Genomic DNA, 20,026 nt, shown 5'->3' on the forward strand with positions numbered 1-20,026 from the left:
TGTAACGAATAGTTATCGTAAACAGTAGATCGATAATTTAGGAACTAACATGAATGAGTGTCAATTTTGTTGAATTGTTTTGTTAATTACCTGATTTGACACTGTGCCAGGGATCATTTTTTGAAGCTATGGTTTGCATCGCTCCTTCTCGTCCAGTGTCCTCGACAATTCATGGCAGGCACCTACCCCATCGATTTTTCGCCCCCCATCATCATATTTAGAAGTCTTCGGGCTCACCTTCATGTTTGCGTCACAAAATCTACAGCCACCAGAAGCGCACTGTCCATGGAGGAAAACATCCGGTCGTCTTCGCTAATGCACGGCATGGGCCACGCGGGTTTCCTCTTTCTCCATCCCATTGCTACCCTGCCATCGCATCTCTGGACGAGACATGGGATGCGAGGTGAGGATTACGCTACCGATTCGTCTGTGCGGCGTGGGGGACAAACATCATCAAGACATTCCGTTTGATCCCTCGAGCCCAGTTCTTCGGTTTTTGAGACAGAACGGTTTCATCGTCTCAGATCTGACTTGCATCATCCTAATCGTGTGTTATGTCCGGGACCATCAGAAGACATGATGGCGTTATCTTGCTTGGCAGCAGGTCACTGAAGATCAAGGGCTTCCGCATCAATCAATCTAATGCTCCCGTTCTTAGGTATCTGATTTGGGCCCTTTCGCTGATTCACCCCGCTTCTCGTTTAATATGTTTCAAGTCTCCTTTATTCACATCTGTGCTCCTCCGTTCTCTTCGCCCGATGGAGATAGGAGAGGATCGACAAACCAGGAGGATGGCACTGGATAGGCAGCTTCGATTCGAATGGAGGGTCGGCATGTGGGATGATAGGCGACAACTGCTGCATATCGCCAAATGCAACCCACAGCAGTGTAACCTACCCTGAAAGACCCTGCGCTTTCACCGTCCACCGTCCACCGAAAGTGCGGTCATGCGTTCACCACGATACCTAGAGAGGGGCGCCATGGCGGTATTGGTCGATCCAAGTTGGACAAGCGTGGCCTCGACAGGAGCGGCATGTGGGAGATGGGAGGTGGGAGAAAGGAGGCAGGTTGCCCGCTTGCATCGCGACATGCCGCGTTCCGTCCAACGACGCTATTCCTGCAATGGAGTGGACTTGGTCGCCATCCCAGCAAGGCAGCCTCCTCGCCGTCCTTCTTGGCGGCGCCCACTTTAACGGGCTTGACCCCGCGATTCGCTGCTGCGCGCATGCAACAGCCGCCGCTTCACGCTCCCCTATTCGCCAACAGGCCACCAAGTCAAAGTGTCCAGGTCTGGCGGTGTAGCCTGAATGATGGGAGGGAGGTGGAGGAGGAGGAGGATGGGGCCCGAAAAACCCAAGAGATCTTTCCTCCCTCCTGGTCGAGTCTCTTCCATGATTTTAAAGTTGGCAGCAGCGTGGGAGGGTGTCGGCGTGTTTTAGCGCTGTGCAGGGATTCCCCAGCTGACCCTCCTCACCTTCGTCCTCCCGAGGAACCACCCCCGGCCCATATCAGGCGATCGGTCGACAGATACGGCGGGCCCCCTTATTAGCCCCGTCCCACCACCCACGCTCGCTCCATCCTATCCTTCCTGGCTACTGCCAGTCGCGCTCCACGCGCCTCATTATCTTCTCTTTGGGAGGGTTTTCTGCAGACTTGGAGGGAAGGAGAAAAAGGTAATATGCCTTATTAGGCCATCAATTGTTTCACTCCAAGGCAGTTGTTGTATCGTGGGGCGTTTGTTTTCTTCGGCTTCGACTGTGTAAGCGGACATCGAGATCAGGACGGCGGTACGCGTTGGGAGACCACCAGGGCAGCCATTGACGTCCCAGCACATACCCCGACTGCAGCCCTTCATATTCGACAATTTCCATGGCGTTCATTCGCCGCTGCTAGCACGCCGGGGCACCCCCAACCCGATCAGAGGATGTTGTCTGCCCTACTCCGACCCTTTCAGGGTATCACCTCCCAAGTCGGGGGTTCCACGGACCCCGAGCAAGACGTTGCATCCCGCCCTTCTGTCGCCGAATACCGCAGTCACCTTCATGCCACCGCCGACTTCACCGAGGCCGACGACGACGATGAGGAGGAATCCAACGATGGTGACAGGTCCCGCTACCCGGCCGAGGGACGCCCGGTGGAGGACGAGGATGGCCCGGCTCGGCCTACCGGGCTCTTACCCCTCTTCACCGCCAACCAGCTAGGTGGGAATCCCCCGTTGCTTGTGGTTAAGTCGAGTCGCTGACGCCTGGGTTCTACAGATACGCTCCCGATATACAGCATGACCCACGCCATCCGCATTATTGTTCAAACGAGGACCGAAACCACGCTGAGCTGGGAACAGCTCAGGTCCCCGCAGGTGTCGCAGTTTCTCGTCAAGCCGATGCTGCAGCAGATTCGCACCCAACATTTTTGTCGAGGCACCCTCTACGCTCTGTTAGCAAACTGTCTCCAATTTGAGAAGGAGGGCCAGTTGTACCCTGGAAACGCCGGCACAAGTGCCACCCGGGCGAAGGTGTGCGAACTTCTGGCTGTCAAGCTGCTCAAGGAGTACACGACCCGGGAGCTTATCGATGCGCTCTGTTACGACTTCTACCCCCTCCAGGGCATCCCAGGTTCGCAGACACCTCTCGCGCCAGGGGGGCGACCAAAGCCGGCGACTCTTCGGACCTCAGCCATCGAGGTCGCCATCCGAGCCTCCGCCAAGCAGTTCCTTTCTCACCCCTTGGTGACGCAGCAACTCGAAGCCATCTGGAACGGCGCCATTAGCTTCTCTTCCCCCAGAGAGGAGCCCCAGCACCAGAGCTCCGTGCCGAGTGCGACAGGGAGTAACCAGTCGCGGCGCCAAAGCACTGTTCGTACCCCGTTACTGGGTGATCAGCGGGCTAAAGAGGAACCGCTTCGGTCTCAGTCATTCGCCGCTGGCCGGCGGTCTGTAACCCTATACAACCCAAGGACTGCTTCTATTTTTAGGCTCTCCCGGCTTCGTGTGCCCCGCTACCGGCGACTCTTCTCAACCTGCTCTCTCATGATCTTGATATCTCTATTCCTCGCCGTGTTGAGCCAGAGATCGAGCAAGATCACCAGCTTAGAGCTGCTTTTCTGGTTTTGGAGTGCCGGTTTCATGCTCGACGAGCTCGTCGGGTTTAACGAAGAAGGCTTTTCGTTTTACGCTATGAGCTTCTGGAACATCTTCGACCTTGGCATATTGCTCCTGCTGATCGTTTACTACTGCATGCGCATATACGGCGTGTTTCTTCTTGATCCTCACCAATGGAATCAAAACGCGTACGATGTCCTTGCTGTGAACGCCATCCTTTTGCTTCCGAGGATATTCGGCGTGCTCGACCACTATCGCAACTTCTCCAGGCTTCTGATATCGCTCCGGCTTCTCGCGGTAGACCTGGCTGCAGTCTTTATGCTCGTGCTCATCGGATTTAGCGGCTTCTTTGTCTTCTTTGCGTTCTCCAAGAACCAAGATGACCCTCCAGCGGTAGCCTACAAGATGTTTCAAGTGCTCATGGGATTCACCCCATCTGCATGGGAGTTGTACGTATATCCTGCGAACGAATGCCACCCTGAAAACTGACCAACATTTATAGGTGGCCGTCCTACAGCTGGATGGGCAAGTTGTTGATGGGGCTGTTCCTTGTCATCAGCCACTTCATGATCATGTAAGTGGCAGCCAATAGTGTTCCCTCCCTCACAGCAGGTGGCTAACCCTTCTCAGAACTCTTTTCATCACCGTTTTGGCCAACTCGTTCATGTCCATCGCGTCCAGAGCAAGCGAAGAGTACCAGTAGGTTTCACAGAATAGTTATCACCATCCCGTTACTGACAAGATACAGCTTCAATTCTGCCATCAATACCATTTCGATGGCGAAGAATGACGCGCTTTTCTCCTACGTAGCCCCGGGCAACATTTTCGCTTGGGCTCTCATGCCGCTACGATATTGCATGAGCATGGGGCAGTATGTGCGGTTCAACCGCGCCGTGATCAAAACCACACACTTCCCGCTGCTCCTCTGCATATTTTGTTACGAGAAACTCTTCCTCGCGCCCGAAATGTACGAGGCAACGGATCTTGTTGATAGACTGCGCGGCCGTCCGCATGCGTTCTCGGACCCCGGCGTCTTCAGCCCTAGCGCCCGAGTTCGCGAGGAATCGGTGGTTGGCTATCAAAAGGATCAGGCGCTGGAAGAAGTGTTCCGGCGCGTCCCGGATATGAGGACGCAAAGACGGACCGAGCGACGGAGGACACAAACGGAAATCCGGAGCTGGATGGACCAGTATGAAGGGGGGCTCAACTCGCCGCAGAACTATTCAACCATCGACAGCAGGATAGGCAGTGACTGGCTGAGAAGGCTAAGCATGAACCGAGAGCGGCCGTCAAGGTTCCCAAAGCACTACTCGGACATCAGGTCAACGGCGAGTGACCCTGCCGATTTTATCTTGGATGCTCCCTACCCAATGGCTCCCGCCGTCTACGACGACGGTATTGCCCGGCGGGATTACGCTTTCGAGGTGAAGGAAAATACGGACGCGGATGGGGATGACGAGCTGGTCACCAATGACGAGGATGAAGGAGATGACATGACAAACGCCATGGACGATCTCGGCCCGGTGAGGGAGGATGTCATCGACGAGGACTACTTTACAACCCCGGTTGCCCCCCGGTTCGCGGCCGCTGAGTTACCCGTCGATTCCCCCCGCCCGACAACCTCCCGGCGAGTACCGCTTCACACGCGAACACTGTCGACCAACACGATCCTCTATGCCCCCGAGGAGTCCCAGACGTACAGCTCCTCTTCTGCCTCGGCCCGGCCCTTCTCCCGCCCTCTCAGCACACGCCACACACCCATCGCCACCCCCCTAACACCAGGCGCCGGCCGCCGCTCCCCACGCCGCGCCCTCTACCTCGCCTCCCGCCCGCGTTCCATGATCCAACCGTCGACGGCACCTCACCGCAGCACCGGGGGGCTAACACTAGACATCCCCAACACCGGACCGGGCAACGGCCTGCCCCCAGCCCGCCGGCGTTCCCTCGCGGACCTACTCATGACGCCCACCGCGGGCGTCCACAACGACACACCCACCAGGGACAGAGACAGGGACAGGGAGAGGGACGCGCTCAGCCAAGACGACGCGCGCAGCAATAGCACCGATGTAGACAGACAAATGCTCGCGCGCATGCAGTCCCTCGAGGCGAGCTTGGGCCACATGGTGCGCGAGATGCGTACCCTAACAGGAGCTCCGGGTGGTGGCGGTGGCGGTGGCAGGCGCCGCAAGTCGGTCCCAGGTTTGGCTGCCGCGTGGAATTCGGACGAGGGCATTGTCGCGGCGGGCGCTGCGAATGCGCGCTCGTCGTGGGGACGCCATCATGCCCAGCAGCAGTATCAGCAGTACCAGCAGCAACTGTATCAACAACATCAGCACCAGCAGTATGCGGACAGGGGGCGGGTGGTGGTAGGGTCGGATCCGAGCTCGGTTTCGGGGCCGGCGCTGATCGAGGTTGCTGCTGGGCGGGAGAGGGATGTGGACAGAGATAGGGAGAGGGAGAGGTTGGGGTTGAGTGGAGGAGGGAGCAGGCGGATCCGGGCTGTTGTTGGGGGAGGAGGAAGTGGTGGTGGTGGTGGTGGTGGGACTGGTGGGTATGCTGCAACTACGCCCACGGTGAGAAAATCTGCGACGATGACGCCCGGAAGGAGGGCTGGTATTTGGCGGAGTCCGAGGGGTGAGGGACCCGGCGCTGCTGGGCTGGGGATCAAGGGCACGGTGGGAGGGAAGGAGAAGGAGAAGGGGAAGGGGAGGGAAAAGGAGAGGGAGAGGGCGGGTGCTAGTCCCCGCACGGAGATGGGACTGTCGCCGCCGGGTCGGGACGATGAGGAGGGGGTTTCTACGAAGGGCCTATCGCTCTAGGGGTTGGAGGTGCTGGGGGTGGGGAAGTGAGGAAGCGGGTTTTTTGAGGTCATGACGGCGTTATGCAGCATGGTTGGTCTCATCCTTACTTTTTGGCATGGTGCGGGTTGGGTTGCATTGGGCGGCGTTCTATGCATTTACTGGTCTCCCTGCTCCATGTGTGCGGATGGCGAGCGGTTGGTGCTGGCGGCATTTTGATAGGTACGTTAGCACGTATGTCATGGATGGATGGTATGATGTGTGATGGGCACGGTGGGCAGCGAGTCTCCCCGTCTGTGGCGGGGCTGGTCGCAGGTTCATGTTAAAGAAAAATGCGTAATGCTGAGCTTTTGCTGGCTTGCTTTTCATGTGGTTTAATGCTTGATACGGGTGCATCGTTTGCTATGTTGTGGTTCGATGCGCATGTGGCAGATGCCTGCCTGCCTAGGCTGTCCATTCTTTGCCAAAGCAAGAAACACCCTGTTTAGTATACTGATACGCTCTTATTGTAGCCATTCGGCATGATCCAACCCGCTCTCCGTCATCCTTGGTATATAGTCCTATGCACCCGACCCTCCCATGGCCATGATTCTAACACATGAATACACCCAATGCAAACAACTCATCATGCTATCACCCCCCCACACAGAAATAACCCCCCCGAAAACCCCCACAACCCAACTCACGTGCCTTCATCATAACCACCTAGGTAGTTCACAGGCCCCCGCCGCTACGCTCGACGCTGACGTAGCGGTTCCCAGGGATGCTCTTCTGGCGCAGCTCGTTCTCGCGGAAGGAGCGCGCGACGTGGCGAAAGCCAAAGCAGACGCCGACGATGGCGATGCCGGCGGCCGTTAGCCGTGGGTGGCGGCTGTGTTGGGTGTCAGCGCGTGTTCTTTTAGGACGGCTTCTCTCATTTTCTCTTTTGAAGGGCGGGCGTGGAGGTTTAGGGACGGTGGATGGGGGTGGTGAGAGTGATGGTGATGAGGTCGCTTTGGGGGCAAGCAAGACCTGGCTGCAGACGAAAGAGCCACCTACGCAAAGACACGGAGAGGGGAGGACGCTGGTGAGGGCGTCGGGGTCGGGCGAGATGTGTTTGAGTTGGCCATGGTATCGTCGTAGTGAGTTTTTCGTGTGGTTTTCAGGTGATAGATGTTTTTTTTTCAAGAATTTGGTAGTTGTAGGAAGGTGAAAAGTTCAGGTTAGGTAGATAGATGTCGTCGGGTTTACATAGCGGTGAAAGATGCCCGCTCGGATGAGTTACCTAATGCAATTTCTTCTTGGCGCCTAACTGACAAACGACAGATAAATACCTAGGTAGGTAGTCAGGTCTAAGCAGAAACTTAGGTGTTATATGTATGTGCAAACAGACGGTTGTGGTCGCGTGACAGGCCACAGCGCTACGTCAAGCCCCCTTCGGTGAAGCGGTGCTAACAGCCCGCCACGATAAGTGTTGCAGGGATGTTGCTCCAGGCCAAGGCGGCTCCATAAATCTCGCTTGGCTGTGGGCCAGTCAGGGCCGAGAACGTGCTGAAAGCTTGGACCATTGAGCTTGGTTGTCTTGGTTGTCAAGTTCCATGTGCAGCAGCCATGCCAAGTCCATCAACAAGCAGCAAGGCGAGCTCGGTGGCACCCCGCTGGGTTAGACTCGGCTTTGCGAAACTTCGAAGCTCCACACGCGTCCTCAGTTAGGTCTCTTCCGTAGTTCTCATGACGAATTCAACACTTTAACCCGCCGAGCCCGCCATAGGGGGAAGATGGCAAGGTACCGAGTTTCCATCCGAAGGCAGCATCTGAATCTTGGCTTGATCTCCACGCCGCGTTTGAGGCAGGGGCAGCCCCGATTGGCTTGTCAATTAAATACTACCTGTTTTGACATGGGACGGTTTCTCTTTTGCGCTTCCAGTAACCTCGACTGGGTGACGCGGCATGGCCATTGGAAAGAACAGCCCGTCCTCATTAGGCATCACTGGAGTCAGCTTTAGGTTTTTATGGTTGCAGCTGATCTTGATTCGACATCCGCGATGATCACCCGGAGAAAAAAAAGAGGTGCTCAGGAAGAGTATCTTGGCTCGGGCCTCGTGGTTACCTACGTAAGGTACCAATTGGACTCTCTAGCGAATACCGAAATACCACGACAATTTTATAGGCAGGTATGCAATTGATAGGGTATAGATTTACACTTACCACAGTAGGTTACTCAGTTACCAAGCGGCATACCTATGACAAACAGTGTGACAGCTGCGTCACCCTTCTTTCATGGCCACTGATTGGATCTGCAACCTCAATAACTCTCGGGGCTCTTCGCAGTTGGGCAGTTGGACCGGCAACTTGGTGGCGCAGCCTGCAAAGAACCCCCCAATCTAGCTTTGGAGTCACCTCACCCCTCATCTTCATAAGGAGAAACCTCAAGTCTCTGACCAACAATATGACTTTGGCATTTCTCTCCTGCCATGGCCCCCAAGCTTCCAGTGTCTGCAGATCCGAGCGGCCAATAGCGTCGCCCTTTTCAGACCAAACACATCGTTTGAGAAACCACAAGGCTGCCTTGGATGCTCTACTCTACTGGGTGCTTGCAGATTTAGTTACGTGGTTTGCTGGCCAGGCTGTGTGCTCAAATAGGCGCTCCGCCGATTCACTCTACTGCCTATCTACCTGACCTACCTGCCTTACCACCCACCTACCTTCCATACCATTTTACCAGTACCTTACCTTGCTCAAACTTGCTTCACTTACCTTTCTTCTCCCGCAACCCAGCACCGCGCCTCTTCCTCTCGAATTCATTCTACCATCTCAAAGACCACATCTAGTAAACTTCAGTCGGGAGTACTTACTTCCAAGTCCCCAGAATCGTCATCTTCGAACGCGCGTGTGGTCCAAATCCAAGACTTTGAGGATGGATCCATCCTCCTCCCCGGCCGCGGCCGTTTCTTTTCCATTCACTTCAGTTGCCGACAATAGCGGATTAAGCCAGGCCACGGCGAATGCCATCGAGACTCACTTGATGGAACTCTCGGCGACTCGGAGCCCAGCCACGACTGACAGGCAAGGCACAGTACTCGCCATCGTAACTTTCCCCAAAGATGACAGCTTGAGAATGGCCTGCGACGGGAAACGGTGGTGCCAGGATATCCAGCTCCGCATGAGCTACGACAAGCTCATCAGTCTGGAATCTAAGAAAATCGACGACATGTTCACACCTAGGGCGCAGGCCCGCTTCCGTCGACGGCACGGCTTCGAGCGCGAGTTGCCGCGCGGCATCAAATTCATTCTGGATTTCACTCCGCCAGCAGAAGGGGCCGAACTGGCCGAGCTCACCGCGGCACTGTGGCTGCCTCAGATGGTCAAGATCTGGTTTTTGGCTGGTCAATATTTCCCCAATCCCATTATCGAGCAGGCCATCGGGCATCCTAGTCGCCCCCTAGCCGACAAGGCTGTGGGCGCGATACTCACTCTCGGTCACGACGATGTCTGCAAGAACCTCGCATGTACGTACGGCCACGCACAGGCAGCATCTATCGGTGTTGTCCATCTTCTCCCGCTAACTGTACGTGCAGGCCTGACAGACTACACTGAGTGGCAAGGCAAGGACTGGATTCCCGGCATCGTCGACGATCTGGGCCCCGGCCCGAGCCATATCCCCGCCTGGCGCAGGGTAGAAGACTACTGCCCGATCCGGCACCGGGTCGCCATCGTCCGGGTGCTCAGGGCCATCAACGGCGATGGCCTTCTCCTAAACTCGGCTGTGCGCCTGTGGACCGTTGCCCAGGTGGCCATCGCTCTCGAGGTGCCACAGGTTGTCGTCGACCCCGTCACCCAGTGGCTTGTGGCTCCTCCAAACACCAAATTCATCGAGATCTGCCCGGAGATCGCTTTCCGGCTGGCTTACGCACTCAAGATCCCGAGCGTCCTGACCACCGCTTTCAAGATCCTCGTCAACGAACTTGCCGTCGACTACGCCTCGTCAGACCCGGTGACTTCCAAGCCTCCGATGACCTGGGCCCAACGCCGCCGGGATGAATACGGCGACTACCCTTCCGATCCGGTCGAGTATGCCAGCCGCGCATTTGCCGAACGCATGGGCGAAACGCTCAAGATGCTCCAGTCCGACGACGTATTTAATAACCTCCCAAGTCCCATCTTAGAGTGGGAGAAGCTGCAAGCCTACGGCGCCACCATCACTGCTATGTTCGCGCCCAGCCACCCCCTCTTAACTGCTTACAGCAACCTGACTGCCGCCCTCCTCGCTACCTTCCATGGATGGGTCGACAACGCCCTCAACCTCGACACGCTCAATACCTCGCACAGGCTCAGCGACGACCTCCTCGAGGCCCAGCGCAAACACTACGTCCCTAGCATCATCCGCAAGCCCCTCGTCGGCCTCTACTGGACCCTCAACCCCACGCAAAAGCTCCTTACCCCATTCTTCTGGAACCAACTGATTTGGATCCAGCCCTACGATCAGATCATCAAGACCCATCACCATGGCACGCCCCTCGTGGATCACGCCGAGAAGTTCAACCTCGAACTGCAGCGCGCCCTGACCGAAGCGGTGGCGCCCACCATCGCGTACCCCTACGATCCCGCCACCATGGACCCCATCGAGCACCGGCGCGCCTTCATCGACAGCACATCAGACCTCAACGGCCCGGCAGCCACCAACCCCCTCGTGGCCACAGCGCTCGCCCAGACACCCGCGCGCCAGCTGATCCCCGAACTGGTCGCCTTCAACCCAGCCCGCTTCTTCCACGAGCTCAGCCGCGAGACGCGGGCCCTCGGCGGCCGCCACCTGCCCAACCACTCGGTATGGATGCGCGACAACGAGTCCGCCACCAGCATCCCGCTCTTCCTCTCGGACCACCACCTCCTCTCCCTCGACGACCGCGAGCTCGGCTACCTGCCCATCTGGGCCGACGGCCTCGACGACGGCACCGGCGGCGTCTTCCAGGACCACGTCCCCTCCACCGACATGGGTCCCTCCGAGCCCGGCCCAGCCTACCACACCGGTCACACCACCGCCGGCACCGCCACCGTCGGCACCACCACCGACGCCGCCCCCGCCTCCACCATCGCCCCCTCCGACCTCGGCGTCGCCAACCTCGCCCTCAGCAGCCACCACACCAACACCAACACCACCACCACCAACCGCACCGACGATTGGGTCATGAGCAGCAGCACTCCCACCGCAGGCCGCAGCCTGGCCGCCCACCGCAGCGGCACCGCCACCAGCGGCACCATGGAAGGGGAGCGGAGCACCCGTGGCGCGACGCCGACCCCGTCGGAGGCGTTCACCATGGGGGGGGAGGACGAGGATGGGTTATATGCGGACGCGAGGTATGCGCAACCGGCGGGGCATCAGGGGCAGGGGCTGGCGATTGAGAGGTATGTGGATGAGGTTGATGGGGAGGGGGAGGGGGAGGGGGGTGGGGGTGGTGGGGATGGGTTTGAGTGGGATTCGGATGGGATGGAGTTGGATTTAGATGAGGGGAGTGAGGATGAGGATGGGGATGAGGATGATGGGAGTTCGACGTTGGATGGGTTTGAGGATGTGGATGTGGATGGGGATGGGGATGGGGATGTCGAGGTGGAGGATGCGCGGTGATTATGAGGTTGGGAGGGGGAGGGGGGGGTTGCCGTTTCTTGGGTGGGTTGATGGGTGACGGGACGGTTCGGTACGGAATGGGATAACAATTGGGACTGGCGTTCAGGGGCATCTTTTTCTTGATGGATGGGCAGGATTCGGCTTGGTTCATCTTTTGACTTCTTCACATTCTTTGTCTCATCTTTATTCTCTTGTGTATTTTCTATTTTACATCTTTCTCTCATAGACTCGGGAGAGCCATTCTAAAAGCAACCAAAAGGAATACAGCACACGATGATGACGCGCGTATATCGCTGCCCAAGCTATCCATATCACGCGTGCTTGGGAATCTAAATAATTTGAAGTCCAGGATAGCATTCACCGCCAGTAAAGTTGCAGCAGGCGGCACATACTCTTTACACATCGCCATAATATTGTACATGATGACATGTATTCAGCCTGAGCTTCACATCCACCACCCACTCCCACACGCACCCCACTACCCCCGATTCAGGGTATTCCCGCTCCCCTTCGGATTCGCCTCGACAAACTCGTCCCACTCGCGCGCCTTCATCGTCTCAGCATCCGCCTTCTCAATATCATCCTCGTCCGGCTCGGGCCGATGCCAACTCGCCTCGCCGCCGCCCTCTATGATCCCCCCGCGCGCCCGCTCCTCGTCCAGGTACTCGTCGATGGTCATGGTTGGCAGGTTGTGGCCCGGCCGGAACACGCCCCGCGCCAGCTCCTGCCGGTTGCCCAGCAGCGTGAACGGCTGCAGCGGCTTCCCCTCCCGCGAGAGCAGCGGCCCGCCCCGGCCCAGGCCCCCGCTCAGCGGCTGGTCGAGCCGCTCGCTGTAGCTGTCGTGTTTGTTGTTGTCGCCGAGCCCCCCGGCCGTGTAGCGCTGTCTGCGGCGGGCGTCGTCGTCTTCTGCTGCTGCTGCTGCTCCTCCGCGCGGATCAGAGCTGCCGTCGGTTTGTGGGGGTGGTGCGAGTGCCAGGATCTCGCACTCCCGGTTGAGACCCTCGAGCGCCTGGAAGGTCATGTGGGTGCTGTAGTGGAGGTGGGCGAGGTGGACGTCGCGCACGGCGTCCTCGTCCCCGCCGATGACTCCGCCGCTCCGGTCATCCTCGGTGCCATACTCTGGTCGGCGGCGGAGATATTCTAGCTTGGTGCGGAGCTCTTTTTCTGTCTTGAAGTTGGCTATCTTGGCGTTACGGCGGGCTTCGGGGTCGGAGGCGGATACGGTGCTAAAGGTGGTGGGCGCGTCGGTGTATTGCTCGAAGGTTTTCTTGTGGGTGGGTGATAGGATGTCGTAGCTGTCGAGGAGGTGGAGATAGCGTTCGTAGGCGTCGCGGGCGGCGGAGAGGATGCGTTTGCGCTCTTGGGGTGACGAGGAGGGCAGTCTTTGGGAGACCTCAGCGAGGTGGAAATTTATCAGGAGAAAGGGTAGGTCGCTGGTTGACAGGTCCTCGAGTGACTCGTTTGGGCTAAAGATGGACAGAGCGCCAATGAGAGTAAGGCAGTCCCGGTAGAGTTTCACTGCCGAGGATACTGTGTCGGCGTATTGTGTCGAGTTTGGGGCGAATGGGGAGTTGGATAGGGCAAGGCGTTTGGATTCTGCATCGGCGAACAGGACCTTGAGTGACCGAGGATCGTCGTCCATGGCTATAACTTTTGAATTATAGTCGTCGGGATAGGTGAAGTGGCGGAATCAAGGTTGCCGTTAACAAAGTTGAGCAGAGAATACACAGTTAGATTAGGTGGTTTCAATCTGTCTTGTGGTTACGGTTACAGTAATGGGGCCCGGGGGTTTGGATGGCCTTATCTTATCGTAGCTCTGCGATGGCGGGGTATTTTCTCCAGAACAGAAGTGGGGTTAAAGATTCAAAGCATGCCAAGTAGATAACTCTAACCAATCCCTGCCTTATTGGCTCTCCTGCCCTCCCAATACGTAACTAACTTACAGTGCGGTCAATTGGTGGTGTCGTTCCATCTCATCCAATATTCTAACTTGCGTCTTCTCGAAGCCGGTATTTTCTCGGCTCCCCATGAGAAGTTTAACCCTCTGCTGTTCACACCTACGGCCCGTGTTTGCTCGAGGATTACGAACTTTGCCTGTCCCAAGAATGGCGCTCTACCCAAACCAAGATGGGGACAAACTAATATGTAGGTCATCATTAATTATTAATTCCTTCGCTTACCCAGTTCATCAACCCATCCCCAACATCGCTAGCCCGCCTTCCTGAACTGCTCACTCACACTTCTTTGCTCACTTCCCACAGTTGCTCCCGCAGGCGCACCCCAATCTTTCGAAATCTCCATCGTCCCAACTCAGGCGGGCCAGTTCCTCAAAACTGAGCACCTCGGTGGCCTGAAGCGGACCGACCTTTCCCCCGACGACCCCATCCGGCAGTTCCATGCTTGGTTCGACGAGGCATCCCAGCCCGGCTCAGGGGTCCCACACCCAGAGTCCTGCACTCTCTCCACGGCGCAGCTTCCGTCAGGTCGTGTGTCGGCCCGCATGGTGTACATGAAAGAGCTCGACGCCAGGGGGTTCGTCATCTACAGCAACTTCGACACGAGCGGCAAGGCCCGGGACTTGTTCGGGACCGAGGACGGCTCGAGCACCGGGAACCCCTGGGCGTCGCTGGTGTTCTGGTGGGAGCCGCTGGAGAGGCAGATCCGGGTGGAAGGGAGGGTGGAGCGGCTGCCCCCTGCAGAAAGCCAGGCGTATTTCGATACGCGGGTGAGGGGGAGCCGCATAGGGGCCTGGTCAAGCCGGCAGAGTGCGGTGCTACGACCAGATGCGAACGTGGAGGGCGACGACGGCCGGACGATGCTGGACAATTGGGTCAAGGAGACCGAGGCTAAATTTGAAGGTGCCGACCATATACCCGTTCCTGAGTTCTGGGGTGGGCTGAGGATCGTACCTGAGCGTGTTGAGTTCTGGCAGGGGCGGCAGAGCCGGTTGCATGACCGGTTTGTGTATGACCGTACTAAGGGGAAGGATGGAGGCGATAAATGGACACTGGAGAGGCTCAGTCCATGATGGTGGGCCTCAACTACCTACCCAAGTATCTGTCTGATGTTCAACACTCACCCGGATTCAAGCGACGGTTTGATGAGCCAATTCTTCCGATACCACACTTACCGTTAAGCGAGTTCTAACGTCGTGAGTCGATAATTGTGAGTCTTATTCAGTACCTTATCTCTCCCCCGCCTCTGTACCCGAAGTAGAAGCTGGGCAACATCACACAACCTTGAAGCCGCGAACCGGAGCCTCTGAGTTGGGTTATCGAAGGCACTGGTAGGCCTCAGCTCCGTTTGTATTTTTATTTCACCTATTTTATTTGGCCTGTCAGGATTCCTCTTCCACTTCATCTTCGCTGGAAGCCTGCAGCTGCTTCCAACAAACTTTCTGGACCCAAACTCCGACCCCATTCGTCATTCATTCACACATCTCTCTCCCTCTTTCTCTCACACACACATTCACATAACTCAACCAACCCGCTCCCCTCGCTCCTTCCATCGAAAATTACCACTATATCTCTGATATTCCTAGAATGAATTAATTGGTAGCCCGAATCGATACAAAATCTCATCCCCTTCCTTTTCTTGCCCGCCTACATTCTCGCCCAAAATTGGCACACTCCTGCTCTGCACCACCACAACGATGAACGCAGAAATGAGAGAGGGCTCGTCGGCACTGCCACAATTGCAAGCGCATTCTCCAGTGGCCGATAATATTGACTTGATGGATATCGATGAGCCAGCTTCGAACGGCTCATTTGAAGAATCCCCTGCCACTCCCTTCGACGATGATGCTTTCGTCAACGCTGGGGATACCGACCAAGAAGATGATGACCCCGATACCAAGAAATGGATAGTCAACGATTCGCGGAAGCCGCGCAAGATCTCCGAGAAGAAACGAGCAGATCATGCCGCCTTTGACGTGTGGATTGAGGAGAACCAGCAGGACCTTTCTAAAGGCCTTGATAAGTTTATTGTCGACGACGACGGCAAGACTTTCCAGTCGCTGATCAGGGACTTTGAAAACAAGCGCATCATCACCAGCCCCCGTGACTACCAGCTCGAGCTTTTCGAGCGGGCAAAGACGCAGAACACCATTGCCGTACTCGATACGGGTAATACTTTCTTTGGAATGTTGAGTTCTTGGGCTTCGTAGCTAACGCTTTCCAGGCTCTGGCAAGACCCTAATCGCAGCCTTGCTCTTGCGGTGGACTATTCAGAATGAGCTGGAGGACCGGTCTAAACGTCTTCCGAAGCGCATCGCTTTCTTCCTCGTTGACAAAGTTGCTCTCGTGTTCCAGCAACATGCGGTCCTAGCTTGCAATCTAGACTACCCTCTAGAGAAGTTCTGCGGCGACATGGTCGAGGATGTGACCCAAGATTTCTGGCACAAGACCTTCGACGAGAATATGGCCATTGTCTGCACGGCTGAGATTCTCTACCAATGCCTCACCCACTCTTACATCCGGATGGACCAGGTAAATCTTCTGGTCTTTGATGAGGCTCATCACACCAAAAAGAATCATCCATATGCTCGTATCATCAAAGACTTCTACGCGGAAGTGAAGGATCTTAATAAGAGGCTGCGCATCTCTAGGCCATGACAGCCTCTCCTGTCGATGCTCAGATCGACCCAAAGATTGCTCGCTCGCCTGAGCTTGAAGGTCTCCTTCACAGTCAGATCGCCACCGTGGCTGACCCGACCGCTCTTCACAACAGCTCAACCAAACTGAAACGCGAGGTGACGGTCGAGTATGGCAAATGTTTGCCCGAGTTTGAAACAGGACTCAACCGGGCCCTGAAGGACCTCGTCGGTGAACACCGCTTGTTCCAGAAACCTTTCGCCTTCACTGCCACGGCGGCCTCTGAGCTTGGCCCCTGGTGTGCCGACCGGTACTGGCAGCTGTTCTTTCGAGGGGAGGAAGTGGTCAAGCTGGAGGCCAAGACAGAGAGAGAGATTCTCCGTAAATCCGCGTACAGCCAAGAAATAGCCGCGCAGGTCAACAAGGTGCGGGAGGCGCATAGGCTGGTGGGCCAGCACGAGTTCGCATCCCCAAGCTCCGACCTACTATCGTCCAAAGTCGTCATACTATTGAGGATTCTCCGAGGTGAATTCCGTGGCGTCGACCACAAGCGGCGATGCATTGTTTTTGTCAGGCAGCGGAACGTGGCTTCACTCCTGACCGACCTACTGCAGCAACCAGAGATGAGAATCCCAGGCCTCGAGCCCGGTATTCTGGTAGGACGCCTGAGTGAGACTAGTTGGGAGTTGTGATGCTGACGGAGGACAGGTCGGGGGCGGCCGCCCCGAGGCGAGCTACGACAACGCCAAAGTGACATATCGTGACCAGGTTTTGACCATCATCAAGTTCAAGAAGGGCGAGCTCAACTGCATCTTTGCCACCTCGGTCGCCGAGGAGGGGCTCGATATCCCTGACTGCAACGTCATCATAAGATATGACCTCAACAATACCCTGATCCAGTACATCCAGTCCCGCGGGAGAGCTCGCCAGGAAGGCTCGATATACATTCACATGGTTGAATCGGAAAACGAAGAACATGTAAAGAAGGTATGCCAAAACCAAGAGAGCGAAGATGCTCTCCGAAAGTTTTGTGAGGCCCTGCCGGCAGACAGGAAGCTCACGGGAAACAACTTCGACATGGAGTACTTCCTGCGCAAGGAAAAAGACCAGAGGCAGTATACCGTCCCGGAAACCGGTGCGAGGCTCAATTACAAGCAGAGCTTGATATGCCTGGCAGCCTTTGTAGCCTCGCTCCCGCACCCGCCCGAGGTCAATCTGACCGCCGGCTACCTCGTCCTGTCGGTCCCAGGGGGCTACCAGTGCGAGGTGACCTTACCGGAGTCATCTCCCATCAGGAGTGCGACTGGGAAGGTGTATGCGAGCAAGGCGGTGGCCAAGTGCTCGGCAGCCTATGAGATGTGCCTCATGCTGATCAAAGGCAAGTATCTCGATCAGCACCTGCGGCCCACCTTCACCAAACAGCTCCCTGCCATGCGCAACGCCCGGCTCGCTGTCAGCTCCAAGAAGAAGGAGCAGTACAAGATGCGCATCAAGCCCGAGCTGTGGTCTGTCCTGGGCGAGCCTACGGAGCTTTTCGCCATGGCACTGACCCTGGCGGACCCCACCGCCCTCGCCCGTCACTCGTCTCCGCTCCTCCTCTTGACCCGGCAGCCGATTCCGCAGATTGCTTCATTCCCACTCTACTTTGGAAAGAACCGCTCCTCGGCAGTTCACTGTGTCCCGGTACCCGGACGGGTGGAACTCGATGACAATCAAATCCAAGGGCTGGTCGCCGTTACCTTGGCCATCTTCAAGGACATATTCAGCAAGGAATACGAAGCCACAGCTGCCCAGCTGCCGTACTTTCTCGCTCCGACGCTGATGCAACACGGCTCCGATTTTACGTCTGTCACCGACCTAAGCCGCATTGTCGATTGGGGCGCAGTGACGTTCGTTCGGGACAACGAGCGCGTTGCGTATGCTTTGGACGACGAGGCGGACGAATTCTTCAAGAACAAGTATGTTGCTGATCCGTACGATGGTTCTCGGAAGTTCTTCCTGCGAGGCCGCCGCCACGATATGAAACCAACCGACATGGTCCCCGAGGGCATCGTTACCCCGGGCCACAGGGCCTGGCGCGTATCGTGCAAGACGCACGATATTCTCAACTACAGCCTCAGCGCGTGGTCAAAGTCACGGGCCTTCCTCACTCCGAGGGAGGACCAACCAGTTGTCGAGGCCGAGGTATTGCCCATCCGCCGCAACCTCTTGGATGACCACATCGGGGACGATGACCTAGAACCGAAGCCATGTTTCATCGTCTTGGAGCCCCTGAGGATCTCACCGGTAAGTGCAATCATATGGAGTTGATGAACCAATTCTGACCAGGTTAGTTGCCGGTGGACCTGGTTGCCATGGCGTACAACTTCCCGGCCATCATGCACCGCATCGACTCGAACCTTGTCGCCCTGGAAGCCTGCAAAATGCTCAATCTTAATGTTCGTCCGGACCTTGCGCTCGAAGCGTTTACCAAGGATAGCGACAACTCGGGCGAGCACGATGCGGAGCAGATCAGCTTTCAGAGCGGCATGGGCAACAACTACGAGCGGCTGGAATTCCTCGGGGACTGCTTCCTCAAGATGGCCACCACCATCTCTATCTTCACCCTCATTCCCGACAAGGCCGAGTTCGAGTACCACGTCGAGCGCATGCTTCTGATCTGTAACCGCAACCTGTTCAACAACGCGCTCGAGGTCAAACTCGAAGAGCACATCCGCTCCATGGCTTTCGACCGCCGGAGCTGGTACCCGGAGGGTCTGACGCTGAAAAAGGGCAAGCGCAAAGACCTCACGCGCCAGCACGTCCTCGCGGACAAGACCATCGCCGACGTCTGTGAGGCGCTCATTGGCGCGGCCTACCTGACAGCCCAGGAACAAACGCCGCCCAATTTTGACCTCGCCATTCGCGCCGTCACCGTCATGGTCAAGGACAAGAACCATACCATGACGTCCTACTCGGACTACTACGCCGCCTATTCCCCACCGGCGTGGCAGACGGCGCCGTGCAACTCGACACAGCTCGACATGGCGGCGCGCTTCGAGGCCCGCATGGGCTACGCCTTCACGCACCCACGCCTGCTGCGGTCCGCCTTCCAACACCCGACCTACCCGTCCGTGTACGAGAAGCTGCCCTCATACCAACGCCTCGAGTTCCTCGGCGACGCCCTCCTCGACATGGCCTCAGTCGAATTCCTCTTCCACCGCTTCCCGGGGGCCGACCCCCAGTGGCTGACGGAGCACAAGATGGCCATGGTCTCCAACCAATTCCTCGGCTGTCTCGCCGTCTACCTCGGCTTCCACCGCGCCATCAGCTACTGCGCCTCGGCCATCCAAAAAGAAATCACCGAGTACGTCACCGAGATCGAAGACGCCTTGCAATCGGCACGCGACGACGCCGTCGCCCGGGGACCTCCCCGCCGAGTCCTTCGCGCGCGACTTCTGGGTGCGCTGCTCGCGCCCGCCCAAGTGCCTCCCGGACGTGGTCGAGGCCTACGTCGGCGCCGTGTTTGTCGACAGCCGCTACGACTTTGCGCGCGTCCGCGCCTTCTTCGCCGACCACGTCCGCCCCTTCTTCGAGGACATGCGTCTGTACGATGCTTTCGCCAACAAGCACCCCGTCACTTTCCTCGCGGGCATCATGCAGGGCCGCATGCGCTGTGCCGAGTGGCGGCTGCTGGTCAAGGATCTGCCGCCGGTGGTGGGGGCGGGGGCGGGGACGGAGTTGGAAACGCCCCAGGTGGTGTGTGCGGTGCGGGTGCATGGCCTGACGCTGGCGCATGCGGTCGCGGCGAGTGGGAGGTATGGCAAGATTGCGGCGGCGAAGAAGGCGATCCAGGTGCTGGAGGGGATGGATGCGGAGGCGTTTAGGAAGGCGTATGGATGCGCTTGTGTGCTGGGGGAGGAGGAGCAGCAGGCGGCGGTGGGGGAGGGGGGGGAGG

The 20,026-nt window shown here is 57.3% G+C and overlaps 6 protein-coding genes across 6 annotated transcripts in view; 4 read left to right on the plus strand and 2 right to left on the minus strand.

Moving 5' to 3' along the window:
- Positions 1–1,033: 1,033 nt before the first annotated feature.
- Positions 1,034–5,916, plus strand: CHGG_04729 (uncharacterized protein; the record flags this gene model as incomplete). The annotated part of the gene is made up of 5 exons (XM_001223942.1): positions 1,034–1,430; positions 1,776–2,201; positions 2,259–3,546; positions 3,600–3,671; positions 3,846–5,916. The coding sequence occupies 5 exons, from the start codon at positions 1,034–1,036 to the stop codon at positions 5,914–5,916; spliced, it is 4,254 nt and encodes a 1,417-aa protein (XP_001223943.1).
- Positions 5,917–6,609: 693 nt separating this feature from the next.
- Positions 6,610–7,004, minus strand: CHGG_04730 (uncharacterized protein; the record flags this gene model as incomplete). The annotated part of the gene is made up of 2 exons (XM_001223943.1): positions 6,610–6,766; positions 6,934–7,004. 2 exons carry the CDS (start codon positions 7,002–7,004, stop codon positions 6,610–6,612), a joined length of 228 nt encoding a protein of 75 aa, XP_001223944.1.
- A 1,787-nt stretch (positions 7,005–8,791) lies between these two features.
- Positions 8,792–11,497, plus strand: CHGG_04731 (uncharacterized protein; the record flags this gene model as incomplete). Its single annotated transcript, XM_001223944.1, has 2 exons — positions 8,792–9,383; positions 9,453–11,497. The coding sequence occupies 2 exons, from the start codon at positions 8,792–8,794 to the stop codon at positions 11,495–11,497; spliced, it is 2,637 nt and encodes an 878-aa protein (XP_001223945.1).
- A 478-nt stretch (positions 11,498–11,975) lies between these two features.
- On the minus strand, positions 11,976–13,139 carry CHGG_04732 (uncharacterized protein; the record flags this gene model as incomplete). The annotated part of the gene is made up of 1 exon (XM_001223945.1): positions 11,976–13,139. One exon carries the CDS (start codon positions 13,137–13,139, stop codon positions 11,976–11,978), a length of 1,164 nt encoding a protein of 387 aa, XP_001223946.1.
- Positions 13,140–13,602: 463 nt separating this feature from the next.
- CHGG_04733 (uncharacterized protein) lies at positions 13,603–14,525 on the plus strand (the record flags this gene model as incomplete). The annotated part of the gene is made up of 2 exons (XM_001223946.1): positions 13,603–13,642; positions 13,759–14,525. 2 exons carry the CDS (start codon positions 13,603–13,605, stop codon positions 14,523–14,525), a joined length of 807 nt encoding a protein of 268 aa, XP_001223947.1.
- Positions 14,526–15,149: 624 nt separating this feature from the next.
- CHGG_04734 (uncharacterized protein) overlaps positions 15,150–20,026 on the plus strand; it is a gene marked incomplete at both ends in the record, with an annotated part of 5,306 nt that continues 429 nt past the window's right edge. The window contains 6 exons of the mRNA XM_001223947.1: positions 15,150–15,621; positions 15,677–15,984; positions 16,104–16,745; positions 16,798–18,273; positions 18,423–19,312; positions 19,449–20,007. Coding sequence (XP_001223948.1) covers positions 15,150–15,621; positions 15,677–15,984; positions 16,104–16,745; positions 16,798–18,273; positions 18,423–19,312; positions 19,449–20,007 — 4,347 coding nt within the window. The remainder of the gene's footprint in view (positions 15,622–15,676; positions 15,985–16,103; positions 16,746–16,797; positions 18,274–18,422; positions 19,313–19,448; positions 20,008–20,026) is intronic.

The sequence above is a fragment of the Chaetomium globosum genome, genomic scaffold (genome assembly GCF_000143365.1).
Source record: "Chaetomium globosum CBS 148.51 scaffold_4 genomic scaffold, whole genome shotgun sequence".
Taxonomy (NCBI): Eukaryota; Fungi; Ascomycota; class Sordariomycetes; order Sordariales; family Chaetomiaceae; genus Chaetomium; species Chaetomium globosum.